Source organism: Staurois parvus, unplaced genomic scaffold (genome assembly GCF_062004578.1).
Source record: "Staurois parvus isolate SC_StPar_1 unplaced genomic scaffold, SC_StPar_1.0 ptg001145l, whole genome shotgun sequence".
In the NCBI taxonomy this organism is placed as follows: Eukaryota; Metazoa; Chordata; class Amphibia; order Anura; family Ranidae; genus Staurois; species Staurois parvus.
Window position 1 is genome coordinate 558,960 of NW_028318941.1, and position 26,631 is coordinate 585,590.

General features: G+C 45.1%; 1 protein-coding gene across 2 annotated transcripts in view; it reads right to left on the reverse strand.

Moving 5' to 3' along the window:
- CRHR2 (corticotropin releasing hormone receptor 2) overlaps positions 1-26,631 on the reverse strand; it is a 403,994-nt gene that overhangs the window by 75,096 nt on the left and 302,267 nt on the right. For both annotated transcript variants that reach the window (XM_089659264.1, XM_089659263.1), the window contains exon 5: positions 10,716-10,833. In XM_089659264.1, the coding sequence (XP_089515390.1) occupies positions 10,716-10,833 (118 nt within the window). The remainder of the gene's footprint in view (positions 1-10,715; positions 10,834-26,631) is intronic.

Sequence of the window (26,631 nt, forward strand, 5' to 3'; positions counted from 1 at the left end):
TGGAAGGGGGGGGGAAGCGTCCGGACTGGAAGGGGGGGGAAAGCGTCCGAAGATGTTGAAGATGGCAACCACCAGGGAAGTTGGCAAGTTGGAGCAGTTTGTTTATAAAAGCCCCTCTAAGCTTGCTGTGACTGAGTGAGTTGCTATAGCAACCAACGATGACTCACCAGGCAGCTGAGTCACCAGGCTGGACTGTGAGCTGCTAAATACAAGTTGAAATGCATTTCTCTATCAGGCTGGCCATGTGCACTGCTTACATTTCATCAATCACTTGGTTACGGTTGGATGCAAGAACACTTCACACAATTTCCCCAGAAATTGTACCTCTTCTAGTTATTGTTATTATTAATAATAATTACTTTTATTTCTTGTGTCAACTATCAAGAAATGGCTACAAATATCCCGTAAAAAAATGTGTGTCACACTATAACAATCAAATGCAAAATTTAAAATAAACTACAACATTAATAGTAGTAGTATTATGTTATTATTAATATTATTAATAATAATAATATTAATTCATTTTATTTCTAGTGTCAACTATCAAGAAATGGCTACAACTATCCTCTGTTAAAAAAAATGTCTATTGCACTATAACAATCTAATGCAAAATTAAAAATAAACTACAACATTAATAGCAGTATTATTATGAAAATTATTATTATTAATAATAATACTACTAATATGATTATTATTATTAATAATAATAGTATTATTATTATTATTATTATTATTAATAATAATACATTTTATTTTTCATGTCAACTATCAAGAAATGGTTACAAAATTCCTCTGTATAAGAAACAAACAAACAAACCCATCTATCGAACTACAATCGAATGCAAAATTAAATATAAACTACATCATTATTAACAATACCAATGATTATATAAATTATTATTATCATTATTACTAATAACTTTTATTTCTAGTGTCAGCTGTTAAGAAATGGCAACAAAATTTCCCTGTTTAAAAACAAACAAACAAAACCATCTATCGAACTACTACAATTTAATGCAAAATGAAAAATAAACTACAAGGGTTAGACAAAAAAATGGAAACATTACATGATATGTAGGCGTGAAAGTGACAATGTTTGACACTGAAATGGGAAGTGATGTAACATTCTTTTGCTTTACGGGACTGAGATTGAGCTCTGCAGTCACTTTTGCAGCAGTTGTTTTCGTATTCCGGGTCACAATCCTGCACAATGTCCTTTTGACTCTTTCGGTCAGATTACCATGTGGACTGCGCTTATGCTCATCAGATGACGTTTTCCTGGAAGCTGTATACCGCCATAACCTTTGATACTGAACCTGGCGACCCGGCCAATAAATGACTTCAGTCCCAGAGGCACCAGCTAAGCGGCACCAACAATTTGCCCTCTTTGAAGCTTAGTAAGCTGTGACATGACTTCGTATTACTAGCAGCGCATGTAGTGAATGAGGAAAGTGAGGCTTCCCACCTGTCTCATCACCAGGACTTTTTTTCAGTGGGAAAGCGGTGGAACGCAGTTCCGGCACCTCCAGCACTGAATGTATGGACTGGTAAAGGGTCCAATGAAGATACCGCTCAGGTGAAACAATTAACTCAAACCTCATGCAGGTGCAAGACCTGGATCGCCACCATGATCGTGTAGAAAAAGGATAAAATGGTCGCAAACCAGAGACTTGATGAAAAATATGAAAAATCTTTTACTGATCCATAAAAAGAGGACAACCAGCACAAGAACTGAGATAGCTATTAACGCATTTCACTCGGCCACGTGCTTAATTAAAACCAAACTATGATGATTAGGCACATGGCCACGTGAAACTCGTTAACAGCTAGGACAGTCCTTGTGCTGGTTGTCCTCTTTTTATGGATCAATAAAAGATTTTTCATATTTTTCATCAAGTCTCTCCCGATCTCCCCGGACTGCATTCACTATATCCACTCTCCCCGGACCCTTCATTCACTGTATCCGGTCTCCCCGGACTCTGCAGTCACTATATCCGGTTTTCCCGGACACCGCATTCACTCTATCCGCTCTCCCCGGACCCCACATTCACTATATCCGCTCTCCCCGGACCCTGCATTCACTCTATCCGCTCTCCCCGGACCCTGCATTCACTATAGCCGCTCTCAACGGACCCTGCATTCACTATATCCGATCTCCCAGGACCCGGCATTCACTATATCCGGTCTCCCCGGACCCTGCATTCACTATATCCGGTCTCCCCGGACCCGGCATTCACTATATCCGGTCTCCCCGGACCCGGCATTCACTATATCTGGTCTCCCCGAACCCTGCATTCACTATATCCGCTCTCCCAGGACCCTGCATTCACTATATCCGATCTCCCCGGACCCCGCATTCACTATATCCGGTCTCCCCGGACCCTGCAGTCACTATATCCGGTCTCCCCGGACCCTGCATTCACTATATCCGGTCTCCCCGGACCCTGCATTCACTATATCCACTCTCCCCGGACCTTCATTCACTGTATCCGGTCTCCCCGGACTCTGCAGTCACTATATCCGGTTTCCCCAGACCCCGCATTCACTCTATCCGCTCTCCCCGGACCCTGCATTCACTATATCTGCTCTCCCGGGACCCTGCAGTCACTATATCCGGTCTCCCCGGACCCTGCATTCACTATATCCGCTCTCCCCGGACCCTGCATTCACTCTATCCGCTCTCCCCGGACCCTGCATTCACTATAGCCGCACTCCCCGGACCCTGCATTCACTATATCTGATCTCCCAGGACCCGGCATTTACTATATCCGGTCTCCCCGGACCCTGCATTCACTATATCCGGTCTCCCCGGACCCTGCATTCACTATATCCGATCTCCCCGGACCCGGCATTCACTATATCTGGTCTCCCCCGAACCCTGCATTCACTATATCCGCTCTCCCAGGACCCTGCATTCACTATATCCGCTCTCCCTGGACCCTGCATTCACTATATCCGATCTCCCCGGACCCCGCATTCACTATATCTGGTCTCCCCGGACCCTGCATTCACTATATCTGGTCTCCCAGGACCCTGCATTCACTATATCCGGTCTCCCCGGACCCTGCCCTGCACTCACTATACACTCGGCTTCTATGGTTTAGTGCAGGGGTCTCCAAACTATGGCCCTCCAGCTGTTGAAGTACTACAAGTCCCATCATGCCTCTGGGAGTCTTGCCTGTGGCTGTCAGAGTCTGGCAAGGCCTTATGGGACTTGCAGTTCCTCAACGCCTGGACCAGGGGCGGACTGACAACTCATGGGGCCCCCGGGCAATAGGGGATCATGGGGCCCCTGTGTCCTTGCCCAAACTCAAAAAAACCTATGAAAAAGGTACCAGGGGCATCTCATGGGGCCCCCTACTGACCCCAGGCCCTCGGGCAGCGCACAAGTTTCCAAATGGTCAGCTTGTTAGTGTATCTAAATCTGCTAGTGCAGCTAACTCCCCCCCCACCCAAGACTGACAACGTTGCCCTCCAAATTGGTTTCTGAAAATAGAGGTAAAGAAGCCTAAAAAAATAAAACAAATGCAGCCACCACATCTAGTAATTGGTATCCCAAGAGAAAAAAAAAACCTGCAGCTGTAATTGCTGAACCACTTGGTGCAAAGCGCACGCAAATAAGAGGCCTCTCGGCGGCTGGGCCTTGGTGCTGAGGGGCTGCAGATATGCATGCCCAATGTACGCAAAGGATGTGCCGAGAGCATGCGCTCTGTACGCACACGGCACATTCACCGGTGCCTCATGGAAAGGTCCCAATCTCTACTTGTGGTCGGGAACTTTCCGATCATATAACCACCAGTGGCGACGCTAAGGGGGTGCGGGCCGCTCCAGTTGACACCATCACAAGGGGTGCAGGAGCAGGATGCCAGCACAGTGACAGCTGCCCCCGTCCTGGTGTAGCAGTAAAATGAGTATCCCCTGAAGCAACTGTGCATGTGCCCAGGGGCGGACTGACAACTCATGGGGCCCCCAGGCAACCGGGGATCATGTGGCCCCTGTTTCCTCACTCACACTCAAACCACACCCAAAAAAGCCTATGAAAGGAACCAGGGGCATCTCATGGGGCCCCCTACTGACCCCGGGCCCTCGGGCAGTGCCCTGGTTCCCAAATGGTCAGTCCTCCCCTGCATGCGCCGGTTGCAGTCCAAAGAAGCCGATCACCAGCTCTGTGCTAAAGTCGGAGATCGGCTTCTTAACCGGTGTTAACGACACCCCAATCACGGTTAGCATGCCATTATGGCAACCTAAGTGTGATGCACATTTCCAGATCAAAGCAAGGTTTTTGTTTGCGGGTTGCCACACGTTCAGAAATGCACAGATGTAAAGGCAGCCAAATTGTTAATGGCATCCCAACGACAATTTGTAGATGCCAGGCTTGTCGCGCAGCAAAACGCACTACAAATGTGCCAAAATGCACAATTTGAATGGGTTGGCCTACGTGCAAATCGCATTTACGGGAGAGAAAAGGGGGAAAAATGTGATAGGGTATGCATGTTTCTGCTATGCTCAGGTGTGAATGGAATGTGCTTGGGAGGAGAGATTTTAGGCAGCAAGGATGACCGGGGAGGAGAGGTAAGGGTTAAAAAAAAACACTGATCTCTCCAAAGTCTTATAGGAATTGATTCTCATCTAATGCTGATGAGACTTCTGTGAGCTGAGTTGCATTGAAGTCGCATCAAAGTCGCAAGCAAGTTGCACTACGTAGTCATACGGGAAATCGCATCGCATTTGTGTGAACTGAGCTTTAATGATTGGTAAGCTACAATATTTGGCACTTTTTGTTATTTGGGTTTAATACCATCTTAAACTTTTTTTTAGCCCTGTATCCTGGCATGACTTGACTATTTTGTGGTTTGTCACTTGTCCTTTTACCTAATACTAAAATACAAGAAAGCAATTAACAATTCTTTTCTTTCCACCAAACTAACTTTTTTTTTATAAAGACCATTACCTGTTCTTATTCTAGTCCTTTATCTATCTATTATATCTTCCGAACAAGAGGCACATATGAGCCCACCAATGTTGGAGATGCATGCATCAGAAGTGCGGAGAAATGTATTGTTGAACAAACCCACGCTGTTTCAGTAAGTAGAGGTGACTAAGATGGAGACAGAAGGCTGAAAATAATGAGGATTACAGAAATGATCGATCTGACCTCAGGTGTACAACACAAAAGACTTCCAGTTCTCAGGCCTTTCAAAGATTCGTTCAAGGCCATTTGAAGTCTATTAAGTAGAAGAGAATACTTGTTCAGGCAAAGCACAAATCCATAAAAGATAAAAGCTTTGTGGAAAATATAAGAGTGCCTATGTCATATGCCACATATTTCAATTAGGAGCTCACATTGACATCATAAGTACCGCCCAGCACGCACACTCCGCTCCTCACAAGACCTCCTTCCCTCTAGTTCCCTGGTCTCCTCCTCCCATGCCTGCCTCCAGGACTTCTCCAGGGTGTCACCCATCCCCTGGAACTCCCTGCCCCAACCCATCAGATTATCACCTACTCTCCTCTCCTTTAGGCGCACCCTGAAAACCCATCTCTTCAGGGAAGCCTATCCCACCCCCTGCTAACTTGACCTCCTCCACTCTTCCTACCACTCCATCCCCCACAGCTATCTCCTCCTGTGCCACCATCCCCTCCCTCCTAGATTGTAAGCTCGAAAGAGCAGGGCCCTCGATCCCCTCATGTTTTGCATTGTATTGTTATGTCACATGTTCTGTTCCCCTCTGTAATGTACAGCGCTTTACGCTTTACTATTGGCGCTTTATAAATACTGTATAATAATAATAATAATAATAATAATTGCTATATGGTGCACTGATTGCCCAAAAGTTGGTGGAAACCTGACCATCATACCTATATTCCAAAATCATCTTGCTTCCAAAATAATCTTGTTTGTGCTGAAGGCCATGCTGGACTTACTGGATCGATCTCTAGTCATGGATGGGTCATAGTGTGGGCAAGTGGGAGGCATTCCTCCAGTAGGTTCTGTCCAATTTTGTATGATGGTGGTGAACCCTCTTGGGGCTTGGACTGTTGCCTTTTCAGTATGGCGTTATAGTCGTTGCAGAATGTAGACTTGAAAAATAGGAAGGAAGGAGCACCCTGTGTCCAAAGGAATATGAATTTAACCTCCTTGGCGGTCTGATTCTTTCCGTTTTTTTGTGCTGAAAGCGGTACCATTTTTTTGCATGGAAATATGTATTTTTTTTATTGTAGGCTGTAATTTTTAGGAATAACTCACTGAAATCTGTCCGAACAAGAGTCTAGTAAACATCCCGGGGATGATAAAACTTGAAACACGAAATCATAAATTATAATTTAATAAATAATCATAAAAAATAATAATATAATAATAAATTTAATTCAATAATATAATCAAACCAAAAACACTGAAATGTGAAATATAGCGCCAAGTTCGCACATCACTGAGCAAAGTCGCATAATCGTTTTCAGTGTCTGATGAGGAATTTCCCCCACAAATCATTATCACTCAATTCTGCAAGTGGTTCTGATTTACTATTGCTGATCTCTAGCCGGTCTAAAACCGCTTTTGACCTAAAGGGACGCTTTTTGGACGCCATGGACGTTTCTCAGTTTCCAGGCAGAAAGAACAGTAAAAATGCAGGCAGGGCGCCGGACAAAGCACTCGGGACAAAATGTATGTGAAATGGTTTGATACAGGAATGTTATACTATGTGATTTTAGTGTATTTAGTGAATGTCACTTTTTGTCATTTTCAAATTTCCCGCCAGTCCCATCCCCCGTACATCCCGACGTCGCAGGGGACGGAACCCAGAAGACAGATTCCGGCATCCGCCAGAGGACATTACAGGGGACACTGCAGGAGGGACATCGCAGGAGCGCAGGACAAGATAAGAGAAGAACAGATCCCCGAGCAACGCCGAGTGTAGCTCGGGGTTACCGCTTTTGGTACTGAAACTTTACCCCGAGCTACACTTGGGAATACCGCCAGGGAGGCTACTGGTAGATGAAAAGGTGTTTACTGGAAGTAGAAACAAGTACATCAATCCCACGCGCTTTGAGGGAAAGGACCCCTCTTCTTCTGAGCTATCAAGCAAGCATGAGAAATACAAAAAACGAATATCTAAATACAAGGTATAAGAACAATTTTTTCACTTTTGCTTGTATAGCTTGTTCTTATATATTAATTCCTTGTATTTCTCACGCTTGCTTGATAGCCCTGAAGAAGGGGGGTCCTTTCCCCCAAAACGCGTTGGATTGATGTATTTGTTTCTACTTCCAATAAACACCTTTTAATCTGCCATTAAACTCATATTCCTTTGGACTCTGGGCACTCCTTCCTTCCTAGTTTCCCTTATCAAGATTAATGTAGAGTTGTCCCCCTTTTGAGGCTAACACAGGCTTCACATTTCTGGGAAGGCTTTCCACAAGATTTTGGAGCGTGTTTGTGGGAATTTGTACCCATTCAACCAAAAGAACATTTGTGAGGTCAGGTATTGATGTTGGAGGAGAAGACCTAGATCACAATCAGAGTTGTAATTCATCCAAAAGGTGTTCAGTAGGGTGGAGATCAGGGCTCTGTGCAGGACACTCACGTTCCTCCACATCAAACTCATGAGCACAGCCATGCTGGAAAAGCAAAGGGCCTTCACCAAACTGTTACCACAAGATTGGAAGTGTACAATTGTTCAAAATGTCTTGGTATGCTGTAGTTTTAAAACTGAACTCCAGGGAACACAAAAATCCAACCTTTGGGGCTGCTCTTTCACATCTTGGGTACCAGAAAAGGCAGTTTGCCCTAGGTGATCCTACACCCCTGTAGACTCCCTGGAGCTGTCACAGTTCCTCTGACGTCATCAAGTATAATGCAGAGTCTATAGCCCTGCAATGGTCTTGAGGACACCAAGGGACAGTCCACTGCAGGAGCATTTTTTTTCCAGACTCTAGACCTAAACGAGCATTTAACCTTGATAATGTGGGGGCAGCCAAACTACAAGGGAGGCATTTTCCTTTCTCCTGAAGATACACTTTAACATATATTCGGCCATGTACGTAGGTGTGATGGTTAGTTGACCACAAACCTTTGGCTATATAGTGTAGTGTTTACCCCCGAAGGGGACGCTGTGGACATTAATAGGTTCTTTCCCAGGTTAGTGCAATCATCCACTCTGGCTCAGTAAACAGTGCCTTCTTGTATAGTTATTGCTAGTAGATGCTAGTGCATCCAGCTCAGTACTGCCCCAGGGCAACCAGCCCCTGGAGCTTACAGATCCATTCCCACTCAGAGGAAAGACCTTCTCCTCTGGACCCCAGTCTATTTAACAGGATCCCATCCACTATCTGAGCACACCCTCCCAGGGATTGGATAGGCCCTACTACATATTCAGGTAGGGTATTTGAATCCTCCTGCCCTAACCTCCAGAAGCTTCTTCTAGAGTCAAAGGACGGTCATTAAAACTTACAGCATGTGGAGTCTCAAGCAGACCAAACCAAACCATTCTGGCTACTGTGGCTACAGCAGAAGCCCCAAACTAAAGCTGGCCATTGAAGGTTCGAATCTCAGCCGGTTGAGCAGGGACTGGCCGAGATTCGAACCATGTATGGGCAGGCTGAATGTACCCAAGTTGATCAATCCATCAACTTGGGTACAACCAGCCTGTTGGATTTTACATACGATTATTGCTGGTAGCTATTATAGCTGCTGGCAGTATACATGGTGTTCTCTCGGCAGGGATGACTCCCCCCCGCCCCTCTGCCAGGAGAAAACAATGGCTCCGTGGGAGGGATTCAACACTAACTGTGTTGATGAGGGAATTTAAGCAATTTTCTTTCCTGCAACCAAAAAAGCTGCGTCTATGGCCTGCTTAAATTTACCCAAAGGCCTATGTAGGAGGGTGCTACAATAGCGGTTACAGTAATAAAGGTGGTCGTTCCCCAAACATCTCCTGCTCTCTTTGGTGCAGCCATCTGCCATGGTCCTGGGCCCCCTGGAGGAACGGGAGAGCTTGGAAACCCCTATGGGCCCTGCCATTGGGGAAGGGGTGGGGGCCCTTCTGTGAGCTTGCTTTAACCCCTTGAATATCAGGACATTTATAAACATACCTTAGTTGACAAGAGGTTAATCAACCAATCATGTGCTAGGAAATATCCTGCACTCGACTGGTTAATCCAGTTAGGGAATGGGTCACCTTATTGACTAATATTCTCTTTGCAGCCTTAAAAATACTTTTTGCAAAGTGGACAGCCTCTGATATTTTAGTAAATCAACCCCAAATGTGTCTTCTATCAGCTCATGAGACAAATCTGAATACATGGTAAAACTGCCTGTAAAATCAAAACTTCTCTTAAGTTTTGGAGAGAACAGGGAAGGGTTAGACCCTCTGTCAAGTTTGTATTGCTGTCTGTGTTCTATTTGTCCTGGTGAGTGTTGCCACTGAGAAAGAAATTAAACTGAACCGTGGGCAGATACGTATAAAAGACACAAATGGATGCAGCTCTATAACCATTAATACATTATACAAGCAGCGTAAGTACCTGAATGTGACCTAGTATCAGCCTCTTGCAGTTGCTGTACAGCAGGGCTAGAATATGAGAAGAAGCAGCAAAAGAAGCCAATCAGTTCCTGTGCTGACATGCAGATAGGAGGAGAATGCAGAGTGACAAAGAAATGAGCTCATCACTGTGCTGCTTCTCCTTTCACTGTCCAGTCATTGGCTGGGGGAATGTCCAGGATGACCTGGGCTTAAAGTGAGTTGAGTGATGCTAACCATCCAGTGGCAGAAAAAAAAAGTACAATCTCTGTACTGAAGAAGAATATTACACACCAAAATTTATTTTTGTTTTTGTTATCTTTAAAGCCCAACTACAGGCACATTTTTTCCCCATGCAGTGGAGTTGTACCTGCACTGCATGGGTCAACTGCTCATTTTTTTTAAGGGGTGAGCACATAGTTTACACACACCTGATCCTCCTGGAAACTCGTGCTCTCCCACGGTCCAGCAATGGACTGTTCCAGTCTATAGAGCATGCTCTGTGCGTGATGACGTTAGAAACAGTTCATGTACAAGGCCGCATTTTGTTTTTGTCTTTCTTTTTTTTTTTACCTAAATCACACTGACATTAATGCTAACTGACACTGATACCAATTTTTTTTTAAATCCTGATCTTTGACCCTGACCTTTGACCGAAACACTAACCCTGGCACTGAACTAGATCAAACCTTGATCTAGGTATTTTTATTTATTTTTTATTTTATTTTTTAATATTTATTTATCTTTTTTTTTTTACAAACTTTTTTTTATCTCTCTATGTCAAGAGTTAGCAAGATACAATGTATCTCTCTTCTCCATTCATAGAGAGAGAAAAAACAAGGGGGCCGGGGTGCACAGTGACTGATCACTGTGATAACCAATCAGAGGCTATCACAGCGATCATGAGTCCCGGGTCCCGATCGTTAGAACGGGGCCCGGGGCTCTCATTGACACCACGGTCTCAGTGCTGGGAGCAAACCGAGCGGTGCGCTCCCAGCACAAAGACAGGTATGCAAATATGCGGCCCCATGGGAAAAAGCTCAGTTCTGTGAGGCCGCATATTTGTGTGCCATCGGCGTCAAGGGATTAAAAAAAAAAAAAAGTTTTGGGTTTACATACACTTGAGCTGATTCATTGTTATATTGCTTTGTCCGTGGCAGTCCAATGAAATGACAGTTACATACAGAATCGTCGTACCTCATTTTTTTCATGAATATTATGGTCAATCATCTGAAGGAGGAACCACATGATATTCCGAAGGATAAAAGTTGTGATTAAATTCCAATGAATAATGTTTCGAAGGCATCTTATACTCCTGGAAACAAGAAAGATGAAAATCAGATAAAGCAGGAATATGATACTTTTATTGTAGTGGAAACATCAAAGCACTCCAGCTGGTGGAAGGTTAGAACACATCGACATTTTTAGAAGGATCAAACATTAAAGCGGTATTAAACCCAAAATCAAAAATGTAATATACTGCAACTTACCAATCATTAGATGTGGCGGCTGCATTCATTTTCCTTTTTTAGGATTTTTTTGTTTTCCCTTTGTGTTCACCCAGTGATCTGGCCAGTAACACACCTCCTGTATTAGAGATCCCCCACTCTGGATGAAGGAGCACAGGGGGCACTTTTGGACAGCAGCATTCAGGACTGCTGTTAAAAACCACAGGGTCCCATACAGCCAACTGGACAGTCCCCCCCCCCCAACAAAAAAACACTATTCTTTAGTTATAATGAACACAGTAAGTGATTGGTAACTCCCTCATTGTGTTCATTTAGGAAAGGAAGGGGATAGCAAATATGACACATTTACCGGACCCTCCCCGCACTCTCCATTCACTGTGTGCTTGCAATAGCTAGTCGGAGGGAGAGGAGGGAAGTCGACAGCATTGCGGGGGTGGGGCACACAGGTGGGCCTGGGCAGCAGGGGGAAGTTAATGGTGCACAGGTAGAGTGATGTGTGTAGGTGGGGGGCAATAACTGGAACCAATCCCCATTCAGATTTCACTGCAGCAGCTGAAAGCCAGCGGGAGGGAGAGGAGAAGAAGCCAGGTTTCAGCTGCTGCTGAGAGAGCCATACAGGGGATCGGTTCCAGTAATTGTCCCCCTGCCATGCAGATCACTCTCTCTGTCCATTCACCCAGCCTGGGCCCCCATGCTGGCCTGGGCCCCATACAGGAGGACTGGTGGTAACCCCTTATCCACCACAATGCCGTCAGGGAAGGGAGTGTTATCAACTACCAGATTTAGCTACACTAACGCATTGAAACCAAACTCCAGCTCACACTTTTGAATCAGTTGCTATAAACATTTTTTTTTTCTTTTGGGATAAAGGTTTAACATAAAAAATAAAAGCTGATCATTGTAAGCATTATATAAAATAATATACACCAATGCCGCGCTTCCCTTAAAAGACAATCAAATGTGCAAACGCCAACTGTCTGATCACGGCATATCATGTATTCAGGATCTTTTTAATGGCTCCTCTATTAAGTAATTCACATCACTTCAGCAAGAATTCCAATTATCTCCCCAATTTTAGGATGTCTCATTGCCTATCTAAACAATCCCACCATTTTTACACTCTTCCCAAACTCGCTTGGAATTACCTATCTCGCTCCTTCACAGAACGCAAAGGTATCTCACTTTTCTACAATATTCTAAACCAAAAGAAGTCATTTACCAAGTCCAAACCACTTCTCCAATGGGAGAAAGATCTTGCTACCACTTACACTGAGCAACAATGGACTCATGCAATACAATCAATTTGCCGATCCACTTGCTGCTCTGCACTTTGGGAATGAACACAAAAACTCTCCCGTAGATCAGGGTTCTCCAAACTATGGCCATCCAGCTGTTGAAGTACTACAATTCCCATCATTCCTCTGCCTCTTGGAGTCTTGCCTGTGGCTGTCAGAGTCTTGCAAGGCCTCATGGGACTAACAGTTCCTCAACACCTGGAGGACCATACTTTGGAGACCCCTGCCTTAGATAGTATCTCACCCCCACCAAAATAGAAAGTTTCAATAACCAACTCTCCTGTCTATGTTGGAGGAACTGCGGGAAAACCTGGGGACATTATTCACATCTTTTGGCATTGCCCACTCCTAATCAACTTCTGGTATATGATTTTCCAAATTAAATCTACTGTTTCACAGTCTTATGTTCCCTCTAATCCAGATCTAGCATTACTTACATATTGAAACTATTAATCCCCATGCCAGACACAGTCATCCACATCCTTCTGGCAACCAGAGTGAGCATCACAAGATCCTGGAAAAATTCACAACTGACCACTGTGTTTGAGGTTGGGTTCACAATGATGAGGTGCGGAATTCGCAGTGTTTTCTGTGCAAATTCTGCACCGCATCACAATCACACCCCGTTCATGCGAACCGCTGCGGGTGTGTATGTTAACAACACCCCGAAATCGGTCCGCAAAACGCGGTGTGATGTGCAGAATCGGGTCGCATAGGTGTGAATACCCATGCGATCCGATTCTAGTGCGGACCGAAAAAAGGGTCCTGCACCTTTTTGGTGTGGTGCGATTGAAGCCATACAAAATGTACGGCTTTAATCACACCGCACACAAATCGCATGTGATTTACACAGGAATGTGGTGCAGTTCCTGCGCAAATCACATTCGATATATTGCACCACATATGTGTGAACCCCGCCTGATGCTCTTATTTTAGTTCACAAACATTGCTCTTATGAGCTTACGATGGCCTCCAGCAAAGGTAGATATAAAAAAGTATTTGCCCTTTTGGCAACCATGGCTCAGATGGTACCAAACACATTTACCTGTGTACACACCTTACTCTTATGCTATATTTTCATAATGTTCGCCTTCTTGTCTGCGTTCATTCTGAAGGTTTCCTTCCTCTGGTTTTACTCTACTTATATGGTCTGAGCACCCTACTGGGTCCATAATACGATATGATATACTATAATATCATGTCGTATTGGTATTATGGTATTATGTTGTTCAACCATCTTCTTTAACCCCCCTGGCGGTATTTCTGAGTGTTGCTCGGGGTAAAGTTTCAGCACCACAAGCGGTAACCCCGAGCTACACTCGGGAATACACTGCAGCGTTTCTCGGGGATCTCTTCTTCACTTACCTTGTCCTGCGCTCCCGCGATGTCCCCCCTGCAGTGTCCCCGGCAATGTCCTCCAGCCGATGCCGGCATCCATCTTCTGGGTTCCGTTCCCTGCGAGCGTCGGGATGTACGGGGATGGAACAGCGGAAAATTTGAAAGTTGTAAAAGTGACATTCACTAAATACACTAAAATCACATAGTATAACATTCCTGTATCAAACCATTTCACATACATTTTGTCCCGAGTGCTTTGTCCGGCGCCCTGCCTGCATTTTTACTGTTCTTTCTGCCTGGAAACTGAGAAACGTCCATGGCGTCCAAAAAGCGTCCCTTTAGGCCAAAAGCGGTTTTAGACCGGCTAGAGAACAGCGATAGTAAATCAGAACCACTTGCAGAATTGAGTGATAATGATTCGTGGGGGAAATTCCTCATCAGACATTGAAAACGAATTTGTGACTGAACTTAGCGATGTGCGAACTTGGCGCTCTATTTCAAATTTCAGTGTTTTTGGTTTGATTATATTACTGAATTAAATGTATTATTATTATATTATTTTTTATGATTATTATATTATAATTTATGATTTTGTGTTTCAAATTTTATCATACCCGGGATGTTTACTAGACTCTTGTTCGGACAGAATTCAGTGAGTTATTCCTGAGAATTACAGTCCTACAATAAAAAAACTACATATTTCCATTGAAAATAATGTACCGCTTTGAGCATAGAAATACTGACATAATCAGACCGCTAGGGAGGTTAAGTTAATAACACCCTGAAATTGGTCCGCAAAATGTGGTGTGATGTGCAGAATCGGATCGCATAGGTGTGAATACCCATGCGATCCGATTCTAAAAAAGGGTCCTGCGCCTTTTTGGTGCAGGTGCGGTGCAATTGAAGCCATACAAAATGTATGCCTCCAATCGCACCGCATACAAATCGCATGTGATTTGCACAGGAATGCGGTGCGGTTCCTTTGCGAATCACATGCGATATACCACAACGCATATATGTGAACCCAGGCTGATGCTCTTATTTTAGTTAAAAAACATTGCTCTTATGAGCTTACGGTGGCCTCCAGCAAAGGTCAATATAAAAAAGTATTTGCCCTTTGGCAACCATTGCTCAGATGGCACCAAACACATTTACCTGTGTATACACCTTACTCTTATGCTATATTTTCATAATGTTCGCCTTGTTATCTGCATTCATTCTGAAGGTTTCCTTCCTCTGGTTTTACTCTACTTATATGGTCCGAGCACCCTACTGGGTCCATAATACGATATGATATACTATTATATCATGTCGTATTGGTATTATGGTATTATGTTGTTGCACCATCTTCTTTAATGTTACATTACTAGCTCTTACGCTCAGCATCTCTAGCTTCAATGCCGTGGGGCGGAGTGGCCATTCTGCACAATACCCTCATTGGCGCTCTATATGTCTCACTAGTCTCTCATCACCACAGGGGGCTGGAAGCTAGACATTCTGATTGTGGTGTATTCCTCACATGGAAAAAAGTGAAGTTCATAGACATTCTCTGTTCTTTTGGGTTATTGTCTCACTCATAGTTTGCTTTTGTTTTCTTTTGGTACATTTGTGATATTTTGTCTGGTTCCAAGTTGCTTTCTATACCATTTCAGATACATACCCTGAGGAAGGGGCCAGGGCTGCAACACTCACTTCTTTGCTTGGTGTCTCTGACAAACAGAGTGCTTGTTTCCCAAAAGATCTTGCACTCAGGTGAGTTACCTCCTCCCTAGCCCTCCTTCCTTGCCTGGGGATGATCCCTCTGAATACTGCGTAATTCACCTGCCGGGTACCATGCGGATTATATCCTGGAATGTTAAGGGACATTGTTCCCCAGGCAAAAGGATGAAGATCCTGCGACATCTAAAGCGTTTGAAAGCAGACATTGCTCTTTTGCAAGAGGTGCACCTGTAGGATCTTCACCTTCTCAAGAAATTATGGGTGGGGGAAGTTATTGGCTCCTCGGCTATGGGCGATAGGGCGAGTGTGGCCATTCTCTTCCATAAGCGCTTGACTCTGTTTGCTTGATAGATAGCGACCAGGAGGGACAAAAGCTTACCATTCACCTGGCTATAGCATCCAAGGATATAGCTATTACGAATGTCTATGCTGTTAACTCTCCAGGTATTCCATTTTTCCAGGATCTTACCTCATGGGCCATACGTTCCTCTGAACCTCTCCATCTAATGGGTGGGGACTTTAATAGTTTAATGCATGCCGCTGAGGATAAAACCTCCCGTCCCATGAGATCCAACCCGTTTTCCAGTTGCCCTCAAACTCCCTCCTCGCACTTAGCAGATACTATCTCTCATTTACAAATGGCGGATGTTTGGCGCCTCTCTCACCCCACTGATAGGGAATTCACCTACTATTCCCCACCGCATGACACCATGTCCCGTATTGACTATTTGTTCAGCTCTTCTTCCCTTCTCCCTGCAGCCCGACACTCAGAGATCTTAGAAATAGCTATCTTGGATCACAGTCCCATTGCCGTCACCCTTGATGATTTCAAATCCGGAGGTATTCCAACCCCTGGCGGTTCCCCTCTTACCTTGCGGATAATGAGGATTTCTGCCATGCTATCCTTAATGCTTGGAATGATTATGCCCTTACCAACGCGGAGCATGTTACTGACCCCAATTTATTTTGGGAAGCGGCCAAGGCGATAATGAGTGGTACAATTATATCCACGTTTCTCAGTATAAGAAGCATTATTTGGTTCAGTTCTGTCAGGCTAGCACTGCCCTTTAGACTGCCCAACTAGAGTTCTGTCAAACTAGATCTCCAGAAACGAGGCAGAAATGGCAAGAGATCAAGAGGTGTGATTTGAGTTGTGGGTGGATCAGAGGGAACGGAATAAGAATTCTTATCGCTTCACAAAGGGGAACAAAGCTGGAAACCTTTTAGCCAATCTTTGTCGCAGACCCTTTACTCCTACCCATATCATGGCGCTCAAAGATCCTAAAGGTACCTTGACGACCTCATCGCATGAAATAACGTCTTTACTCATGCATTTTTACCAAGAACTCTATTCAGAGGGACAGGTAGACATGGATAAGGCGGAGTCGCTCTTGCAATCTATTCATCTGCCCCGCCTCTCGAAGGCCCAATTGGATGCATTGAATGCCCCTATCTCCTTGGCAGAGATTTTGACCGCTACCGCAAGTCTTTCCAACGGTAAAGCCCCTGGCCCTGATGGCTATTCGTGTGAATTTTACAAATTGTCCTGTGACTTTGTACACCAAACCTTATTTCAAGTATACAACAATATATGGCAGAGGGGCCCCTACCTCCCTACGGGATCCACAGCATTCATAAAAGTTACTGGCCAAAAAAGGCAAGGACCCCACTCTCCCTGGTTCATACCGTCCCATCTCACTTATAAATGTTGATGCTAAGATCTTGTCCAAAACTATCGCCTCACGTTTGGCGGGCATACTCCCTGGCCTCTTACACCCGGCCCAAGCAGGTTTTGTAGCGGGCAGATCAGCTATCCTGCATATCCAAAAAGTTATCATGGCTCTAGAACAGGCTAAGCTTCACCCTGATCAGGATATGGCCATCCTTTCCCTAGACGTGGAAAAAGCATTCCAAAATATCAATCTTCAATGGCTGTTCTTGGTGTAGGGGAAGTTGGGGTTTCAAGGCCCGATTGTGAATTTATTTCACTCCATGTATTCCTCTCCTACAGCTCGTTTGATTACTCAGAGTGCAGTATCGACCATTCGTTTACAAAAGGGAATGCGTCAAAGCTGCCCCCTCTCTGTCTGCTGGCCATTGAACCTCTTTCCAGGATACTCAATTCCCATCCTCTTGTATCGGGAAACAATATTGGTACGGCCGCAATGAAGGCTGCTTTGTTTGCAGAGTACATCCTTATCTTTTCCTCGGCAGTCCCCTCTGATCTTCCTATTATTCAGGAACTTTTCACCACCTTCCAGCTCTGCTCTGGTCTGCGCATTAATTTCACTAAAAGTGAAATCCTCCAGCTTAAACCATCTCACTCCCGATCCTGGATTGCCTCTTCTCTACTACGGATAGCTTCCCATCACATTACCTATTTGGGCATCAAGATAAGGAGGGACCCAGCATCCCTGTATCATCTCAACGTTCCCCCGGTCTTTGAGAAGATCATTTGCGAATTGGAGAATTGGGCCTCTCTCCCACTTTCATTCTTTAGTAGATATCATATTTTTAAAATGGTGTCCTTTGCAAGGCTGTTATATCCACTGGAAACGCTACCCTTATTACTGAAGCATAAAGATATTCAAATGTTGCACAAATCACTGCTAACATTTCTGTGGCGTTCCAAATGCTCCCGCATTGCCCTCTGCAAATTATATCTGCTGAAGTGCGATGGGGGAATGGGTCTACCCAATAGCCGTCTATATAATCTGGCCTGTCTCCTTAGGAAAGGACTGGACTGGCTGATTCATAAATCTATGTACTCCAATTACACGCTGGAAGCAGCTCTGGCCTATCCTTTTAATTTGTCTGCAGTTCTGCATGCACCCCTTAAAACGCTACTCTCTCATTTAAAACAAAACTCGCTCATCCATGACACGGTAATAGCATGGCGGAACGTCTGCAAGTTGAATGGTGTTTCTCCCACCATCTCTAAACATCTTCCCATACTTGGAAATCCACAGTTTTCTCCGGGTATGGTCCATGCAGCCTTCCTTTCCTGGTCTTCCAAGGTGCTCAAGGATGACGCCTCTTTATGGGATTCAAAATCTGGTACTCTTCGCTCCTTCACGGAGATCTCCCAATGGTTTCACCTCCCTTCTCACCATGTGTTTTATTATCTGCAGTTGTCTAATTTCCTTAGATCACAGATCAAGGGAGGAGGGGTGGACCTCGCTGGCCCATTGCTTGATAATGCAATCAAACAAAATCGGTACTCTATTTCTTCCTTGTATCCTCAGCTTCCACAACACAACTCATCAATGGTCAGTGACTCTTTAAGGGCTGGTCCAATTACATTCTGGAGTTGGATGATTCTACTATAATTCTGGGGGGTTACAACACGGTGCGTAAACTTATTATTAACCTCCCTAGTGGTCTGATTATGTCAGTATTTCTGTGCTCAAAGTGGTACATTTTTTTGCATGGAAATATGTTGGTTTTTTATTGTAGGCCGGTCATTCTTAGGAATAACTCACTGAAATCTGTCCGAACAAGAGTCTAGTAAACATCCCGGGGATGATAAAATTTGAAACACGAATCATAACTTATAATATAATAAAGAATCATAAAAAATAATAATATAATAATAATAAATTTAATTCAATAATGTAATCAAACCAAAAACACTGAAATGTGAAATATAGCGCCAAGTTCGCACATCACTGAGCAAAGTCGCAGAATCGTTTTCAGTGTCTGATGAGGAATTTCCCCACAAATCATTATCACTCAATTCTGCAAGTGGTTCTGATTTACTATCGCTGTTCTCTAGCCGGTCTAAACCCGCTTTTGACCTAAAGGGACGCTTTTTGGACGCCATGGACGTTTCTCAGTTTCCAGGCAGAAAGAACAGTAAAAATGCAGGCAGGGCGCCGGACAAAGCACTCGGGACAAAATGTATGTGAAATGGTTTGATACAGTAATGTTATGTGATTTTAGTGTATTGAGTGAATGTCACCAGGGGCGGACTGACCATTTGGAAACTCGGGCTCTGCTCGAGGGCCCGGGGTCAGTAGGGGGCCCCATGAAATGCCCCTGGTACCTTTTTCATAGGCTTTTTTGAGTTTGGGCAAGGACACAGGGGCCCCATGATCCCCTATTGTTCAATTCTACGTGCTCCATGAGCAGAGAGTCAGGGATATCCATCACCGCTGTCTGTTAACCCCCCTCATGCTTACTGGAGCGCTGGGCTGTGGAGGTGGTGAGAGCGGCTGGCTCAGGCTCTTGGTTGATCATTGAGAGGCTGAGCCAGGTGCTAAGTGCCATCCAGGCTCTTGGGTGGATCCCGATCATATGGTGCAGAGCAGGGGCGGACTGACCATTTGGAAACTCGGGCACTGCCCGAGGGCCCGGGGTCAGTAGGGGGCCCCATGAGATGCCCCTGGTACCTTTTTCATAGACTTTTTTGAGTTTGGGCAAGGACACAGGGGCCCCATGATCCCCTATTGTCCGGGGGCCCCAAGAGTTGTCAGTCCGCCCCTGAATGTCACTTTTTAAAATTTTTAAATTTCCTGCCAGTTCGGGCCTCCGTACGTCCCAACGCTCGCAGGGACCGGAACCCAGAAGATGGATGCCGGCATCGGCCAGAGGAGATGGCCGGGGACGCTGCAGGGGGGACATCGCGGGAGCAAAGGACAAGGTAAGTGCTCGAGGGAGCAACGCTGCAGTGTATTCCCAAGTGTAGCTCGGGGTTACCGCTTCTGGTACTGAAAGTTAACCCCGAGCTACACTCGGGAATACTGCCAGGGGGTTAATGAACAATGGAGAGCAGGGGCAGACTGACAACTCATGGGGCTCCCGGGCAATAGGGGATCATGGGGCCCCTGTGTCCTTGCCCAAACTCAAAAAGCCTATGAAAAAGGTAGCAAGGGCATCTCATGGGGCCCCCTACTGACCCCGGACCCTCGGGCAGTGTCCGAGTTTCCAAATGGTCAGTCCACCCCTGATGGAGACAGACCCAATTTAAACTTATTCGGCTTTGATGGACATCTCATCCCCGTCTTCTGCTGTCTGTTCTTGCTGTGGGGTTCCTATGCCCACCCTCTTCCATCGGTTCTGGCTGTGTGCACCTATTCAGGCTTATTGGACTCGCGTTACACAATATATCTTCGGAATCACCAAAACCCACATTCATCATGATCCACTATTCTGTTTATTTATTGTCGTTACGCCTATGTCCACTGCCTCACCCAGCACGGCTCAGACTCGGTCTTTACCCCCGTGGATTCACTTGTGTTTAGTATCTGCCAGGAGAGGGCCTGGATCTCCCCACACAGTCCAACCCTAGTGTCTCTTTAGAAAGACCTGAAATCTCTTCTCTACCTGGAAAAATTGGATACGCTGGTTCAGAATTTCTCTCCCACCGAATGATTTTTCACACACTGGAGGGAATTTATAGAACATACTTTTTCACAGCATGAAATAAGACACCTTATGACCACTTTTCAATTTATTGCTCGGCATGCTAAATCCGATCTGGCAAACACTCGTGTAAACTGAAAATTCCTGATTCCCCTCCTGTTGTGGGGAACGACCCCCCTCATCCCGAGGAGATACTCACTACGCCTATCTGGTAATCATGGTAAAAGAATAGAGTTTCGAAATTCCTTTCTCTCCCAGGAGCTATATCAGGTCCTGACGTTATGGCTATCAACAAAACTAACCGAATCCGCTATGTCTTTCCAAATGAGGAGTCTGCTCTGTTATACTGAGCCCGACGGGTGCAAATTTAGAACGGAAATGAGGTGTTCCAGTCTCAAATTCGGTCTTCTCTTATGCGATTCTTTATATGATATATATCCCGCCAAGACGGTGAGTCCATCTTTGCAGAAATGGTATGGTGGGCAATTTTCCACGAGCATTTGCTGCTCTGTTTTTTTTCTCCTTTTATTATTATTATTTTCTTCGGGTTATACAACAGATTCTCCTTTGATGGTCTATCAGTTTGCAAAACATCCTTGCTTTACTGTACACAATTTCTGCTGTCAATATGTTCTGAATACCTGCTTGTTTTCTGTCAGAATTTGCCTCTTTCCTTACTCTGTGAAATTGGGAAAATATGAAGAAAAAAAAAAAACTCCTTACACACAGTTAACCCTTTGATCGCCCCCTCATATTAACCCCTTCCTGCCCAGTGCCATTAGTACAGTGTCAGTGCTTTTTTTTAGCACTGATCACTGTATTGGTGTCACTAGGGATGTCAGCGACACCAAGTCAGTTCCCCACCAGTGTCAGAACGTCCGCTGCAGTCCCGCTAAAAGTCACTGATCACCGCCATTAGTAGTAGAAAAAAAAATATCCCAGTATTCTGTAATGTACAGCGCTGAGCGAACTAATGGCGCTTTATAAATACTGTATAATAATAATAATAGTAAGTATTCATGCCGCCATTTGTAAACGCTATAACTTTCATGTAAACCAATTAATTTACACGTACATGATTTTTTATAAGCAAAGACATGTCGCAGAATACATTTTGGAATAAATTTATGACAAAATTTGATTTTTAAATTTTTTTACTGGACATGTTTAATACCAAAAAGTCAAAAATATCGTTTTTTTTCTCAAAATTGTCAATCAAATCAAATTGTCAATTGTCAATCAAATACCACCAAAAGAAAGCTCAATTTGTGGGAAAAAAGGACGTAAATTTCAGTTGGGTGCAGCGTTGCATGACCGCACAATTGTCAGTTAAAGTAACGCAGCGCTGTAATGCAAAAAACAGCCTGGTCAGGAAGGGGGGGGGGGAATCCTCAGGAGGGTAAGTGGTTAACCCACGCATTTTTTCAAATTTTGATGAAATTATATTTTTTACATTTTTTACTGCACATGTTTAACCATTAGCCGCCCGGCCTATAGCCGTTTGGCGGCGGCAAAAATGCTTCACCTTCACATGCACAGTTCGTGGTTGCAGAGCCGTGCAGCGGCGCGATCTGTCACCGGCCGTGTACCTCGAACACGGCCGATGAGAGATCTGAGTACCGGCCCCCGTTGCCGGTACCATATGACCTGCTGTGACCAATCACAGCAGGTCACATGACAGTTGTATACAATGGATGGCTTCATTCATGCCATCCATTGTATACTAGTGTCTAGCTGTGAATGGTCACAGCAGGTCACATGCACATGTCATGTGATTAGCTGTGGCCAAATCACAGCTAAGCACAAAAAAAAAAAAAAAAAACCTGAATGAATCGATGTCATTCAGGTAAATGCTTGCTTATAGCAAAGTAATTCTTTGCTATAAGCAAATTGTGTAAAAAACAAAAACAAAATACTGATCAAATACCACTGAAAGAAAGCTCAGTTTGTGGGAAAAAAAGGACATACATTTAATTTTGGTGCGGCGTTGCATGACTGTACAATTGTCAAAGTAACGCAGCGCTATAACACAAAAAATAGCCTGGTCAGGAGGGGGGGGGGGGTAAATCCTCAGGAGGGTAAGTGGTTAACAGGGGCGGACTGACAACTCATGGGGCCCCCGGGCAATAGGGGATCATGGGGCCCCTGTGTCCTTGCCTTGCCCAAACTCAAAAAAGCCTATGAAAAAGGTACCAGGGGCATCTCATGGGGCCCCCTACCGACCCCGGGCCCTCGGGCAGTGCCCGAGTTTCCAAATGGTCAGTCCGCCCCTGCTCTGCACCATATGATGGGGATCCACCCAGGAGCCTGGATGGCACTTAGCACCTGGCTCAGCCTCTCAATGATCAACCAAGAGCCTGAGCCAGCCGCTCCCACCACCTCCACAGCCCAGCGCTCCAGTGAGCATGAGGGGGGTAAACAGACAGCGGTGGCGGATATCCCTGACTCTCTGCTCACGGAACACATAGAACTGAACGATCAGCGGTCATTGATTGCTCAGTTCTCAGTCTTAGAGCCAGCGAAAGACAGATGCAGCATACACCTAGGTAAGTAGGATTTCTAGAAAAAAAATACTTCTCTTTTAAGCAATCATAAATACAAGTGGAAATCTTCAAGTAGAAGTACAATAAAGGCACCATGTTTTTAACCTCTATTGGTTTCATTTTTGCTATCTGTGTCCCATTGGGGAGATTTCCCTTCACTTCCTGTCCCATTGCCAAAATAGGAAGTGAGGGGACAAATTATTATGGCAAATCAAAAATGTTCCAGTTACAGTGAGGAACAGAAGTATTTGAACACCCTGCGATTTTGCACTTAGAAATCATGGAGGGGTCTGAAATTCACATTGTAGGTGCATTCCCACTCTGAGAGACAGAATTAAAAACAAAATTCAGGAAATCACATTGTTTGATTTTTAAAGAATGTATTTGTCTTGCACTGCTGAACATAAGTATTTGAACACCTAAGAAACAGCAAGAATTCTGGCTCTCAAAGACCTGTTACTGCGCCTTTAAAAAGTCCACCTCTACTCCACTCATTAATCTAACTTAGTAGCACCTGTCTGAGCTCTTTAAAGACACTTGTCCACCCCACAGTCAGTCAGACGCCAACTACTACCATGGGCAAGACCAAAAAGCTGTCAAAAGACACCAGAGACAAAATTGTGGACCTCCAGAACAGGAGAAGAGGGGACAACTTACAATGGAGGTACCTGTTCCACTGACAAACATCTAAGGATGGGTTTAACTCAGTTTTTATATTTTCTCTCACTTCTTGTTTCATCTTTGGGACAGGATACACCAAAGGAACACTGGTTATTATTGAATGCCTCAGCACACCGCATCCTCAAACTGAATATTTGTGGGTTTTGTGCAGCATTTCTGTCTTTCTCGCCTAGGCACCCCCTTCCCCTCCCACTCTGTCAAGATCAAGAAAATTGGTGGCACTGGAGGAGGAGGGGGGATTGCGTTGCTAAAAGGTAAAGGGGAATGAAGTTCCTCTTTAATGTAGCAATAGATAAATTCATTGAAAAATGTTGGTTGATATACAGTATATTGCCAAAAGTATTGGGCCACCTGCCTTTCCACGCACATGAACTTTAATGGCATCTCAGTCTTAGTCCGTAGGGTTCAATATTGAGTTGGCCCCGCCCTTTGCAGCTATAACAGCTTCAACTCTTCTGGGAAGGCCGTCCACAAGGTTTAGGAGGGTGTCTATGGGAAGGTTTGACCATTCTTCCAGAAGCACATTTGTGAGGTCAGGCACTGATGTCGGGGGAGGAGGCCTGGCTCACAGTCTCCACTCTAATTCATCCCAAAGGTGTTCTATGGGGCTGAGGTCAGGACTCTGTGCAGGCCAGTCAAGTTCCTCCACCCCAAACTCACTCATCCATGTCTTCCATGGTGTTCAACATAAAAAACTGTATGGTGCTGGGAGCTCACGGATATCACGTACAACAAATTCAGACTTTACAGAGAATCATGGAAATACCTGTATGTGTTCACCGCCATTTCCATTAAAATCCTGAGTCCTTCACTATTATATGAACCTTCCTATCATCCATGAGCTTTGCCAGCACGCTTGAAAAAGAGGCATGGGACTCAAAACATGTAGCCATGACCGTCTCCATCCTGCAACATCGCTTTTGGTTTCGCCACTTATGTTCCTCGCCTGTGCTCCATTGATCCACCTGTGCCGCTTCCTGTCCAGAGGTTGTCTGGCTACCCCACTTCACCCCTGCAGTGGTGGCTCCATCTCGGGATCCTAACATGCTGGCAGAGAGTCCGCCTGCATGGGTAGGACTGTTCCGGATCTGGTTTGGACCCTTTCTGCACAGTTGGGAGAGTGGTGGGCCAGTGAGAAGCCTGCGGGTCAAGCATGGTAAGCTCCCGGCTTATGCGGCCCCGTGCCTGAAGTTACTCCGGCGGTGGCATGTGACTGCGGAGGAGGTCCGGTCCCTCCCTAGGAGGCTCCTGGGTGAGAGGATTGTGGCATCTGCTTTCCATGCGCCGCTGGCCTTGAGAGATTGCCCGGGCCATGTTTTGAGGGAGGGTTTGCGGTTGATAAATCTGGAGCGGATCCCCCTGAAGTTGCGGGACCAGGCCTGGCTCGCCTTCCACGGCAGGCTCTACGTGAGGGGTAACCTGAAGTACCGTCCTCCGGATGACCGTGGTTGTCCGAGGTCGGAGTGTGGGGGTGAAGTGGAGACTATGGACCACTTCTTGCTTCAGTGCCCCTTTAACGTAGAGGTGTATAAACAGGTGGGAGGGTCTCTGGGTGTTCCTTTCCTCCATCGCATGTCGTATGCGGAGTGGGTGTACGGAGCATTCGAGTGTCGCATGGGTTTTGATTTGGACACCTTGTTTTTAGTCAGCTTAGTTGTCCGTTACTACATTTGGATGGCACGGTGTCAGGTCTCCATTCGGCAGAAGGTCCTCCCTGTTCAGGTGGTGGTGAGTGACATTCTTGGTGAGGTTGGGAAAATTCGGGGTCTTGAGAAAGACAGGCTGCGGCGTAGGGCTTGGATGGAGGCGTGGAGGAACATCAAGCCTGTTGCTGCGGTCTGTTGATCTCGGGTGATGGGAACTGTCCCTGTTTTCTGCCTCTTGCACTCCCTAGCTTTTGCGTTTCGGTCTTTTTGGTAGCCTTTTGCATGGTAGGTTGTAGGTGTCAGACGTGGAAGATCTGCGGGTTCCTTAGCCCTCCCCCATAGTGTATATAATGGTTAGGTGTTTTTTGTGTATAGTTTGGGCCATATAGGCCATAAGCGGCAGGTTTAATATGGAAATTGTTTATGGTTTACGTTTATGTCTGAGCCATAAAGGCTCCTAATTATATGGTCTTGGCCATAGAGGCCTTGTACTGTACATATTGTATATAAGTTCCGTTTTTTCCTTTCAGGTTATGGACTTTTATGTTCTTTGTTTATTATTTCTCCCACAGGGGTTGTTGGGACTTTTTCAGTTTCTTTGTTTAGTTTTGTATTTATTTATTCTATTTATTATATTTTGTACTTTTATATATAAGTTGAGGATGGATATGTATGACATTAATACATCAATAAAAAATCTCCATCTCGGGATCCTTCCTCCTCCCAGCTGTAGATGCACCAATTACTGTTATGCACCTGATCAGCTACCCACTATGAGTTGCCAAATTTATTGTGTGCTGTGCCCATATCTCTACCTTGCTGCACTTAGATTGGAGTCCTCTTGCTGTCTCTCTTAGCCATTACAGCTGTCATCCAGACCATATCCAGTGCAGCTCCTTTGGTGTCCTCCAAAGCTGGGAATCCTTTTGAGAACCATGATAAGCACATTTTATTTTACTTCATGTGAGTTTGATAATTATCTTCTTTTAATAAATGTGTGAAGACCCACTACACTTAGTCTGTGCACTCTGCTCTTTGCTGCCTTGAAATCTCTTCAG